Raw genomic sequence first — 13319 nt, 5'->3', positions numbered from 1 at the left:
GCAGAATTCTTTTCATTGGGTCACATTTTGATCGTATCCTTCTAGATTGTATCAAAGGACATCTACATGAAAAATCTGGAACAAGGAAAAGTGAAAAAAATAAAAGTCCTAATCATTGGCTTAATCACCACTTTCAGGCAGCAAATTGGCAGGGCAAAAGCTAACAGATTAACTACTGTCTTTCTCTTCTTATTAATGTGTTATAATATTCCTTTGTCAGGTAAAGAATACATGGATAATTACATAAAGTTTTATCTTTTCTTAAATCATATGATACCTTTGAATTATTTTATATTTTCCACTAATGTTGAAATTAAGATGTCCCTATATTAGAGCTCAGTTTGAAGTAATTATTTTTAGGGACATTAGAACAATTATATGTACAGAGAGTAGAACATCATACCCCATTTTCCAGCTGTAAAGAAAATACTTGTTAATAAGACTTGTTAATAAGTCTGGTCTTTACTGGGTCACTTCATGTGGCCACCTTCAAAGATGCACTCACTGTTCTATCCATAACATAGACTCCTTCTGGGGGAATTTGTCTTATTAAGGTGAAATATGGAATGTTCCAACGATTATTGAGAATACCCCTTACATACCAGCTTTTCTCGGGGTTTCTGTGGTGACTCAGCTGTTAAAGAAGCCACCTGCCAATGCAGGAGAAGCAAGAAACTTGGATTCAGTCCCTGGGTAGGGAAGATCCCCTGGAGAAGTAAATGGCAACCCACTCCAGTATTCTTACCTGCAAAGTTCCATGGAAAGGTTCCAAGGAGCCTGGTGGGTGTCAGTCCATGGGGTTGCAAAGAGTTAGACATCACTGAGTGCTCTCACACACACACACACACACACACACATCAGCATTTCTCATGGAAGAATGTAATAATCTAGATTCAGAGAACAACATTTAGTTTATATAGAGTAACTTAAAAAAAATAAAACAACTTTACTGAGATATAATTGATGTATAATAAACTATATATATTGGAGAAGGCAATGGCACCCCACTCCAGTACTCTTGCCTGGAAAATCCCATGGATGGAGGAGCCTGGTAGGCTGCAGTCCATGGCGTCACTAGAGTCGGACATGACTGAGCGACTTCACTTTCGCTTTTCACTTTCATGCATTGGAGAAGGAAATGGCAACCCACTCCAGTGTTCTTGCCTGGAGAATCCCGGGGACAGGGAAGCCTGGTGGGCTGCCGTCTCTGGGGTCGCACAGAGTCGGACACGACTGAAGCGACTTAGCAGCAGCAGCAGCAGCAAACTATATATATACAACTTGATGACTTTTGACTTATTCATGAAACCATCACCATGACCAGGATGATGAACATATCCATCATCTCCGAAAGTTTTCCTGTGCTCCTTCAGATCCTTCCTTCAGATCCAGGTATGCCACACATACATGTGGCTTCCCAGGGTAAAGCACCCACCTGGCAATGCAGGGGACGCAAGAGACTCAAGGTTGATCCCTGTTTTGGGGAGATCCCCTGGAGAAGGAAACAGCAACCCACCCCAGTATTCTTGCCTGGGAAATCCCATGGACAGAGAAGCCTGGTGGGCTACAGTCCGTGGGGCCTCATAGAGTCGGCCGTGACGGAGTGACTGGGCACACATGCCTGTACACCATTGCTTCCCTGCCTTCACCCCTGGGGAACCAGTGGTGTATTTTCTCTCACTCTGAGTTAGTTTGCGTCTTATAGAATTGCATATACATTATATACTGTTTTTTAAATCTGACTTCTTCCATGCTGCACAGTTATTTTAAATTCTCCCACGCTGCTGTGTGTTTCGAGAGTTCATTCCTTTGTATTCCATGGTATATAGCACAATCTGTTTACTCACTCACCTGTTAATGATTGTTTTAGTTTGCTAGGGCTGCCATTAACAAAGTACCACAACCTGAGTGGTTTAACCACAGAAATTTATTGTCTCAGTTCTGGAGGGCAGAAATCTGAGATCAAGTGTCAGCAGGATTGATTCCTGCTGAGCTGTGACAGAGAATTTGTTCCTGATTGTGAATAACTGTCCTCATGTTCACATGGTGTTCTCCTTGTTTGTATATCTGTCTCTTAATTTCCCCCTTTCTAAGGTCACTAATCATATTGGAGTCGGGCCACACTAAATGACTTGATTTCATTTAGGAAAGACCCTCCTTCCAAATAAGGTCACACTCTGAGATACTGAGGGTGAGGACCTTAACCTATGAATTGTGGGAGACACAAATCCATCCATAACAATGCTTAAAAGATGAGGAGGAATGAGATTTGTGAAGAGGAGAAGGAAGAAGATTCTAAGCAGAGAAAAAGCATGCGCAAAGGCCATGAGGTCAGAAAATATGGCAAATTTGAAGATTTAATTTAATTTAAGAGGTCGTAATGATGTAAACAAGAGACCAGCCATGAGAGGCAAGCCCAAAGGGACAGTGTGTGGCCAGTGTGTGATCATCCTTGTAAATAGTGACCGTGGAGTTTATCATCCAAATCTGGACACTTGTGAGAATGAAAGGGGTATGTTATCAATAATTAATGCAAAAGGATACTCATCCTCTGTGTAAGTCATGCAAGTTGGCACATCCTTTATCATAGAAGCAATGGGAGTCTATTAAGGGCTTTTACCAGGGATGTGAAAATGACATGATCAGTCTGCATATAAAGATCTTCTGGTCACATCAAGGAGGGAACATCAATTAGGAGGCTTTGGTGGTCCAGATGAGAGATAGTCGTGGCATGGACTAGAATAGTGAGCATAGGGATGCAGGAAAGTGGAGATACTTGGGAGGTGTTTAGGAGGCAGCACCATTGGGCTTGGTGACTGACTGAATGTTGGGCATGGTGCTGAGCGAGAGGGACAGTTGAGGGTTTTACCCAGAGCTGTGACTTGGGAAACCTGGGGACATGATGGTGCTTTTCAGAAAGATATAGAAGGCCTGGGTGGAGGGAGGTTGGAAGAGGCGTTTGGGGAAGATGAGTTGGGACAAGCTGAGTTGAGGGTGCCTGAGATAAAGAAATGGTGATGTCTAGTTGGCAGTTGATATATCAGTTAGGATTAAGGTTCAGTTGCTGCTACAGAAACCCAAATCACCCTAAAGAGATGGCATAAACAAGACAGGAGTTTTTTTCTCCCGTGTAGCAGTTTGGGTATGAGCAGCCTGTGGCTGCTCTGGGGGCTTACTGGTGTCTGGGATCTGTCTCCCCTATTCTGTTGTTCTCACACTCCTAGGGTGTTGCCCTCATCTCTAGTCTAAAGCGGGGCACCAGCCATACATTTCTGGGAGCCACATGGAAGAGAAAAGCATAATGGGGAAAGCACAAACCTTTGTTGGACACGTAGCGTGGGAACGCATCACTACCACTTAGAGCCCACTGGCCAGCTTGGTCACAAGCCACAGGGAGCTACAAAGCATGCTGGGAAATATGGTCCTCACTGTGGGTGACCATGTACCTGGTTAAAAACTCGGGGACTCTGTTACTAGCAAGGAGAAATGGAGAATAGATTTTGAGAGACGCAGTTTGCCTCTATTCTAGATAGCTAGGACCAGAGCTCAGGAGAGAGTGCTGGAGGTTAACATTTGGGGGTTGTTAGATTAGTAGTCAGAGTGCTGAAAGTGGATAGGGCACCTACAAGAGAACCTTGAACAGAACCTAGAGGAACGCCAATAAAAGAGGCTGAAAGGGGAAAAGGGCCTCACAGGACATTCAGAAGGAGCAGTCATGGAGCGAGGACGGACAGGGGCATGGAGGTTCCAGAACGCACCTGAGCCTGAATTCTGAAGAAAGCAGAGCCTGAGGCAGAAACTCACATGCCCCTTCTCTAGGAGAGAGTACAGTTTCAGGAAGGAGGCAAGCTAGAAAGGGGGAGGGAGGGAAGGAAGAGAGCCAATGTGAGCGCACATTAATTCACTGGGCACCACTTAGCTGCTCTGCCACAGGTGGTCTTTGGAGAGGCCTTGTGGAATACTGTGAACATGGACAGTCCCTGGGCCGTGACACAAGGGGCTGGGAAGGGGAGAGGAAGATATGGGAACTTGCCCACCACTCCTGTTACCCCATCAATCAAAAGTCCCCTGCACAGGGTATTAACTCCGCCCCACTTTCAGACTTAGTGCAACCTGAGGCTCTTGGTGTGTAGAGCAGGCCTGAGATGAGGTGCAAGCAAAGTGGGCCCATGAAGTCAGTTGAAGCCTATGCAGTTAGACAGCCACCACGTCAGCTAGGCAGAACAGGTGATCCAGGGCCCAGAAACAGCATGGGGCTGACAGTTAGGGGCTTCACGTAAGAGCTTTGTAGACAGAGTCCAAGAGTCATCCCAGAAGGTAGTTGTGGTGAGCAGTTAGGGGCTTCACGTAAGAGCTTTGTAGACAGAGTCCAAGAGTCATGGGGCTGACAGTTAGGGGCTTCACGTAAGAGCTTTGTAGACAGAGTCCAAGAGGCATCCCAGAAGGTGGTTGTGGTGAGTGGAGACCAGTCCTGTAGAAGTTAAGTTAGACAAGGACTGAAAAGAGCCTGCCAGGTTTGGGATGAAGGTGGATGTCAGTGGATCTTGGAGACAGACAGATGGGAGACAGATATCTATGTCAGTGGAATGGTGGTGATGGGGTGCAGATATCCTGGGATGAGGGGAGAACAGGAGTGAGGAAGACGATGCGGTGAGTTTAAACAACTCACTCAGGGAGGTTGGCTCCAAGGGAAGACACATTAAAGTGTGAGATTAGGGGAGGGATTTTTTAAAAGATGGTACAGATGAGCACTTCAGGGTTGACAGAGAGGAGTCAGGAGAGAGGGAGAGCCCAAAGGTGCAAAAGAGAAGGAATAATGGGTAAACTAATGTTCTTAAGAAGTCAAGACCTGTAGAGTCCAGAGCACCGGTGGTAAAACTGGCCTTAAGCAGAAGGGAGGATATGTCTTCCATTGTAACAGAAGAGAATAAGGAAAGAATGATACAGAACTTGGCAGGTTGTCACACTTGATCTCAGAAATTTGGAGGAATTGTCGGCTGATAACCTCTGTTTTCTTCATCGAAATCAAGGCCATTTACTGAGAGTAAGAAGGAGCTGGAGGAGTTAGAGCCTTCAGGAAAATGGAGAGTATTAAAAATCAGCACTTTAGAGAATAGGAAAGAGAACCAACCAGAGAAACAAAGGAGGGTTGGAGGTTGTATTGAGGGTCCTCGTAGGTGGTAAACATGAATTTATAATATCACCGACACACATAGTCCTGTGATATTTGTTCCTTTGTTTCAGCAGCTCAGGTTTTCAGCCATATCCATCCAGGGTTGATGTGTTTTCCCAGGCATCTGAGGCGGAAAGTAAAAACAATCCAGGGAATCAGTGATACCAGCAAGAGATTAGTTAATGTGATGGATGGGACCTCTGTGATGGGGATGGAAGGAGGTGGAAGCAGGAGGGAGCCAAGAGACAGGATGAACTCCACATAATTTAGTTCTAGTTTGCAATTCGCAACCCTGAGTGGAGTTCTGGCTCCTTGTGAGGGGACAGATCACATGAATTTTTCTTCTGTTTATTTTATCTAGCAAAGGACCTTGTTCATGATAGGCATTCAAGATATTCTCTCAAGTGGGTAAATGAAGTAATCTATTTTAAAGTACTAGTATTACCGAGCATAACCCTATGGGCTCTTCCAGGGACAGGAGGATGAGTCCCTAAGTCGTGTCTGACTCTTGAGACCCCGTGGACTGTAGCCTGCCAGGCTGCTCCATCCATGGGATTTCCCAGGCAAGAATACTGGAGTGGGTTGCCATTTCCTTCTCCAGGGGATCTTCCCCACCCAGGGACTGAACCCGCATCTCCTGCATTGGCAAGTGGATTCTTTAGTGCTGAGCCACCTGGGAAGCCTACTGTGATTTTTAAAACTCAGTAAATGCTCAGCTGGCATCAGTGCGTACAGGGCATCTCAACTTATAAGGAGTACTCATCTGTAGTACTAAGCGATTTAGGCACCTACACTTTTCAGCACATGCGATGGTACTTTCCACTTTCTAGATATAAATGGGTCAAATCCAGATTTGATAAGGAGCATGAAACAGCCTTAGTATCACATTGCAAAGTAATATTTTAAAATAATTGTCTTGCTTTCCTAGGAGGGTACACTATAATTATAAGCATAATTATTTAAATCTTGATATTAAGATAATAGATTAATAAATTATATAATAAATTCTCAAGTTATGTAAGTTGTTTTCAAGTTTTGGGAATAGCCAAAAATTCATTCAGGTTTTCATTCTCTCTTATGGAAAAGCCTGAATGAACTTTATGGCCAACCCAATAATTAGATATATGTTCTCAAGACATGAAATTCAAATGAATTATTTTTCACCAAACTCAACTTTGTCTCAGGAACTGGGAATCAGGTGTCATTCTGTGCAGGAAGTCACAACCCGGTGTAGATGTGAGCCAGATGACTTTTAACCCCATGAATTGGCGCCAGCTGTGCTTGTCAAGTCCAAGTGCAGTAACCGTGTGGGCCATCGAAAGAAGTAACCAGGAGCATTATCTCAAAGCAAAGTAAGAGACTTCATTACAACATAGCAAAGTGGGGATTTTTGTTTGCATTCATGTAACGGGATTGGGTCGATTTGGTGAATTAAATGGCTTTATACACACATCTTAAAACATCTTTCCCCATACTTTGGAGTGGTTGGTTGCATTTTGAAGGGACTCTCTTTAACTTGATTTCCCATTGAGTTTAAATATCAACCTTATCACAACATGGTTTAATTTTCCAAAATTGTATTTACTCTTGCCATTTCAAAATATGCCTATTGTATTAAATATATATGTATTTCTAAAAGAGCGTGTTTTTTGTACCTATTATTTTGATACCCAATTGAAATCTCAAAAATAAGAACATTTTAGATATGGGAAATGTATAGATCATATCTTCAGTCACATTGTCTATAAATAAGAGGGTCGTTGCGTGTAGTGAAGTCATGGAATTGCCTATTTCGATAGGATTGGGTCAAAGAGAAGTTAAAAGACCAATGTCCTGGTGATAGCTGATGATCATGGTACCTTTGTTGAAAAGAGTTCAAAGACTTAAGGTGGTCCTGAGCCTACTATTCTCTCCATACTACCCAAAGTCAAAGACTAAGGGGACATTGGACGTGCACATTCTTGAAGTTGCAGATTTGAAAACCTGCCTTCTTAAAGAGAAATGTAAAGCTAGTTAATAAAGTTTTCAAACTGGAGAACCCTAAGAGAGGCACTTCTTTCTCCTCAGTATTCTTTATGTCTCAATTTCTTTTTTAAGATAATTGATTGAATAGCCAAATCTGTCTCAGGGCAGAGTTGACAACACTGTACCTTTTCATAAAGTGGATAATGCCTCTATCAGATCTTTGCCAGGGCAGGCAAGTAATTTATCGCATTTTCTTTTATTTCCCTTGAATATTTTTCTCTAGTTCTGAATGTTGAGTTGTGATTTTTCTATAAGAAAATAAAATGAGAGGTCAAGTAAGTGGATTGTCCTGGATCAGAAAACAAGCAGGATTTGAAAATACTTAGTTAAGCCTTACATTTGAGTGGTAAATACTATTTTTGCATGATGATTTTTCAAAATTATTCAACAGAACCAAGGACGTTTTGAACTTAACACTAAAGCTATGAGTTCTCTAAACTCATCTTTATAACCATGTTATAGTTTAAAAGTAAATATATGGTAAATCTGAAAATAAATTCCTGATACCAGAGGTTGTAAAGGTAGCTGAGTTTAATCTACATATATGTTAATTTTGGTCCATGTGTTTTTATTGGAGTTAGTTACCAATATTTAAAATTTGAGAAATTTCTCATCAATTCCAGATTATGATATTCTCTTGAAATCTTGAAATCAAAATTCTCACAATTCAGCAACCCTCTTGGTTAGAACTGAGTGGCACCTGCCAGCTTTAGGAGGTGTGTACAGAGAAAAAATTCTTAGATTTTCTGTTTCTTTGTGAGAAAAAGCCTAGTTCTTCCCTGCTGTGTTTTTCTTCCTCATGAGTCTCCTTTACTCTCACAATGAACACTTCATTTCTAACATTTGTGGAGGAAGTTTTCCCCTCTACACCAAACAATTCTCCGTGATACCAGCTGGGTGTTTACGATTCGACTCAATTCTGACACTCTACCCAGAGGTAGAACCAGATTCCACAGGCTAAGGGTTCGGTCCTACAAGACTGCTCTCCCCCTTCCACTTCAGATGCTAGCTTCAGACTAGGTTGTTACCTGTACTTCCGACTAACCAGCTACAGATTACAGATTTCAATGACCCACTCCTGGGGTTACATTAATCTGCAAGAACAAGTCACAGAACTCAGGACAGCACTTACTGACATTTACTAGTTTATTGAAGGATATGATGAAGGATGCAGATGAGCAGCCAGGTGGTGATACATGGGGTGAGGTCTTGGAGGGTCTTGAATGAAGGAATTTCTGTCCCATTTCTAGGAGTTGGTTAGACTGCATCACCCTCCCAGTGTATGTGTTCACCAACCTGGAAGCTCTCCAGACTCCCTACCATTACATGATCGATTATTTGCTCCATTTCTAGCTCCTCTGCTCTCTCTGGAAAATGGGAGTAGAAACTGAAACTTCCAAGCCTCTAGTCATGGCTTGGTCTTTCTGGTGAGCAGTACCCATTCAGGAGCCTTTCAGGAGCCCACCCAGAATCGCCTCAATAGAACAAAAGAAGCTCCTAATGCACTTAGGAACTTATAAGAGTTTCAGGAACTCTGTGCCCAGACAGGAGGGAAAATCCTTTCCCATCTGCCACAGTCCCACCTGGTCACACAACACTAGCCTAACCCCTGGCAGCATTCAAGTTTCCAATTTCTGCTTTGGATACTAACTTTTAAAATGTTTGAAAAATCCCTATGTACTTGATTCATGACTGTGTATTACCTGTCCTTTTATGATAAATAGTTTTAAATCTACTCTTTTACTTTTGAATGGTTTCTGTTAGTTTTTTTTTTTTCATGAGTTGTAACACCTCCCACTTTGCTTACCACTTATATGAAGCAGTTCTATCAATGACTAGTTTCTGTTAATCTGATTGTTCTGATGTCTTTTTTCCCCCTACAGGTCAGTAAAACTGCCTTTGGAAGATGGATCCTTTTTTAATGAGACAGATGTCATTTTTCCCCAGTCGTTGCCCAAGGATCCTATCTATGGACCTGTGCTCCCTGTGTCAGCCATTGCTGGACTCGTGGGTGAAGAGGCAGAAACTTTCAGGGTAATGACCTGGCCCCTCTCCTTGTGTGCCTGTTGGCTTTCATGACCATCCCATGAGACAGGCAAGATAGAGAGGATCTTCCTGGTTTTTATTACAGATTAACCCTGGAGACCATGAAAGATGAAGGCTCTGGAGTTCTGAGTTTGAGTTTGAGTGACTAGGAAGATGATGGCCCTTGCTAACTGAAGCAGGAGGCCTAGCTGTGATTTCAGAGTTGGACATACTGATTTTGGAGTGCTGGATGGCATCCAGGTGGAGATGCCAGGTGGACATGGGCAATGTGGACCTAGCGTCAGAGAGAAGGCAGGGCTGGAAACGAAATAAGTTAGAGTTACTACTGCAGAGAGGATAGTGGGAGCATGGAGCATGGGGTGGGGGAATAAGTAGGGGGTGAGGGAAAGGAGAGAGGGTGTCAGGGAAGAGAGCCAGAGAGGAAAATGTCTGCAAAAGACAGGAGGAAGAAGTAGAGTCTGAAGAGGCGCAGTCACAGAAATAGGAGAAAATCCAGGAGAGAATGAGGCCCTGGAAAACAGTGGCAGAAAGTTTCATAAGGGAGTTTGCCAACAGTCACTCATTATTTTTTTCATTCAACAGATACTTACCAAGCTCCTTGTGTATAACAGTCACAGTTTTAGACAACAGGGTCATGTGGTGACCAACCAGGCATAGGCCTACCTCTCGGAGCATCCATTGTATTAGGGAGACAGAGACAAGACATCAGTACCAAAAGTAAAGAGATAGAGTAAATCGTTGCAAAATGTGGCAAGTGTTATAACAGGATAGATGGGAGATGGGGGTGGAGGGGAGGGAGAGATCAATAGGCTGCTCAAGGAAGGCCTCTGGAGGGATGACTGAAGGATGAGGGGCATTCCTCCTGCTACAAGCCGGGTGAAGAGTGTTCAGGCAGAGGGCACTGCACATGCAAAAGCCCTGGGGAGAGAAGAGATTTCAGTATTCTTGAGGAGCTGAGAGGAGAATCCTGTGGCTGGAGCACAGTAAACAGGGAGCTGGGGAGTAAGGCACAGTGATGGTCAAGAAGGAGGCCCGGGGCAGAGAGTGACACCTGCAGAGTCTTTGGGGTGAAAGTAAGGAGCTGGATTCTGCTGCGGCTCTGGAACCTGCGTGTGTGAACACTTGTGTGAAAGCTCCAAGCCAAGGAGAACGGAAGTAGAGGTTCCCAAATGCTTCTGACCACTGCAGAGCGTTAGGCTACAGATGTTTCAAATAGTTCCGTGTAATAATTAGTTTATGAAAAAGTCTCTGGCAAGCAAAATTTGTATGCTTATAGTATTTCTTCTAAAGGATGACAATTACTCACTTTTCCTGATTACAGAAGGTAACTAATTCCTGTTAATAGTTCAAGTCTTAGCCTTGGAAATGCAACCACACTCAGCCACAGTGGGGCAGCAAAGTAAAAACAAACGCGTCGGCCTTCAAGATTTACAACTGGAAAATATGTTTCTATGTTTAGTTTTTGATACCAAAGAAGCCACATTTTCAACTATTTCAACCCCATCATTCACCCTGTGTAACAACTTCATGGATCCTACATAGAGCATTTAAAACTCAGGCAATTATTCTTATCATTTAAAAAATGTCAAGTAAGAGAAAAGATTGTATGCTCTTAGTATTTCCTCTAAAGGATGACAATTATTCACTTTTTCAAATTATAGAAAATAGCTAATTCTTTTAATAGTACAGGAAATGCCTATACTTTTAATAGTACAGAAATGCCTTCTTTAAATACTTAAATATGGAGTTACTGTTTTTTTTAAGTGCTCATAATAAACAGACATATCTCTTTCCTAGGACTTTGTAACTCAGTACATTTCAATTTTTTCCTGAAAACAAATTTAATATTAAAGTTTGACATCTCTAAATTATAGAGACTGTTACTAAAGCCATTTATTTTACATTTAAATTAGAAGTCAATTTTGCCACTATTTAATTCTTTCATCTTATAGATAAATAAGGTAAAAAAAAAAAATTGCTAACACATTGAGTAATGTCCATACGAGTGAAAGTGTAACTAAACTTAGATCTCAAATGTCTTGATTCTATTCCTTTGAATGGAATTTCTTGTGGCCCAGTACCAATGGCAAAGAAATTAGTAAGGATTTGACCTATTTAAAGGTCTTAAAAATTGACAAATGTGGATTTTTATAAAATTACAAATATTAAATAGTCCCCTTATCTCTCTTGTAGCTAACGGTAGAAAAGCACATAATAGGCCTTTAAATGGGCAGGCATCACATTACACAACTTATTTGGGGCATTAGAAATGGTATCTAGTAGCAGCGTGGGGAAAATCAAAGGCAGATGTTATCTGGGCAGAAATTGTATCCAAGATAGTGAATTTAATCTGAAGTGTCCAGTTTTCTTTTTCCATCGACCTTGAAAAAAAATTGCTAAATAGAAATTCCTCTTAAAGCTCAAGTATTGTGACACATATTCAGATGCTTACATTTTCTAAAGCAATATTAAGTTGGGCTTGAATATTTTATGTTTGGTCTTCAAGTCATCAAAATGTTTGATTCCAGAGGACTGAGCAAGGATATGGTGTTACCAAGAAATACTTTTAAACACTGTCGGCACCTTTTCTTTTAAAATTTTCAATTTCCATAACTGAAAATTATTCTTTCTGCTTACACCGTGTAATATCACATTCATTTTTAAATGGCACAGAACATATTTATTGATGAAAGAAAATAATAGGAAGACAAGCCCAGGTTTATCTTAAACAAAACTGCACACAGTACTAGTTTAGTACACTAAGGCAAGAAAATTCCAAGTTTTAATCCTCACCCTCTGAGGCATATATGTTCACTAACGTTATGAGAACCAAATATGTGTGGTTTTTTAAAAAAATTTCAAGCTCATTGCCATACTAGGAAAGAGCCTTTCTTTTTGTGATTTATAGTCAAATGTCATCAAGACAACCAAAGAACTTTTAAATTATGAAGATTACATAATGGTAGTCACTAACTCTTTTCCCTCTGAGTCAAATCTCAGTTAGATACCACAAAAATGTCATTGATCAGCAACAGTTTAATCCTTTTGAGTGATTTTGTCCATTTTTTATGCCCACTGGGTGGCCAAATTGTGGCTCAAGTTTTATTTTCTAAGGATTCAAGGCTATGGGGAGCATGAAATAGACCAACCGTACATTAAAGATGCCAAGACGACCTGGCCTTTAAAAAGCTTATAGTGAGAAGCGCTTCTGTACATGAAGGACTTATGCTTTCATAGTTCATGGTCCATCTCAAATTACAATTCTCTCTCTGTGCATTTCCTTCACTCCATCAGGAAGAACAAAGTGCTTTCTTGTAGGTTCTCTTGTAATATTTAAATACTCTTCTGCTATAAACTACCATGTTTTCTGATTCTGATGTTTGTTGATAACTACTTCTCCCTCAATAGGTGATTGTCCTATTGAGAAGAGGGATAATCTTAGCAATACAAGAGATCTCTCTGGTACAATATATGGTATATAATCAATACCCAGTAAATGTTTGTGGAAATACTAAAATGCAAAAATTTGTATCTGTTGGGAATCCAGTAGAATAATTACTTTGGCAGGGCTACCCCTGCTTTACCTTTCCTAAATTAAAGAGCAGTGTATGCTATTTAAATAACTGAGTATTTATTACAATGGTGGCCTGCATTGTCAAGTTTTGAATGGACAAAATGGCTATTTATATGGGTTTACCATATTCCCCAACCATGAGACCTATTCCAACTTCCCCAGCTTTATTTTTCTCTCACAGCACTTTCAACACATAATATTTTATTTATGTATGTATATATAATTCTTTTCCCTTAATTTCTTTTTGCTCTGTTTTCCCGCACCAAGATTAAGTCCCATGAGGGTATATATATATATATATATTTTTTTTTTTTGGTTTGTTTTGTTCATTGCTACATCCCTGTGCTTAGAACAGTGCATGATATGTAAATATTTGGTAGATGAATGAATAAATGAATGAAATAAATATGGATCTCTCAAAGATATAAGAATTCTATTAATTTGGCCATTAGCTTATTAAAATGTTTTCTGTTCCTATGGCTATAAGGATGCCTAAAGAAA

At 41.1% G+C, this 13319-nt stretch overlaps 1 protein-coding gene across 5 annotated transcripts in view; it reads left to right on the top strand.

Moving 5' to 3' along the window:
- Positions 1-13319, top strand: part of CFAP43 (cilia and flagella associated protein 43) — a 100749-nt gene that overhangs the window by 11585 nt on the left and 75845 nt on the right. For all 5 annotated transcript variants that reach the window (XR_015155844.1, XM_086379282.1, XM_086379281.1 and 2 more), the window contains exons 4-5: positions 6358-6525; positions 9082-9232. Coding sequence is in view for 4 of the 5 variants with exons in the window: in XM_086379282.1 (XP_086235408.1) it covers positions 6358-6525; positions 9082-9232 (319 nt within the window). In the remaining variant the exon portion in view is untranslated. The remainder of the gene's footprint in view (positions 1-6357; positions 6526-9081; positions 9233-13319) is intronic.

This window comes from Bos grunniens, chromosome 26 (assembly GCF_055505025.1).
Source record: "Bos grunniens cultivar Pamir isolate PY7600 chromosome 26, Bosgru_T2T1.0, whole genome shotgun sequence".
Classification (NCBI taxonomy): Eukaryota; Metazoa; Chordata; class Mammalia; order Artiodactyla; family Bovidae; genus Bos; species Bos grunniens.
Note: the sequence above shows the minus strand (reverse complement) of the source record. Positions and strands in the feature narration are given on the sequence as shown.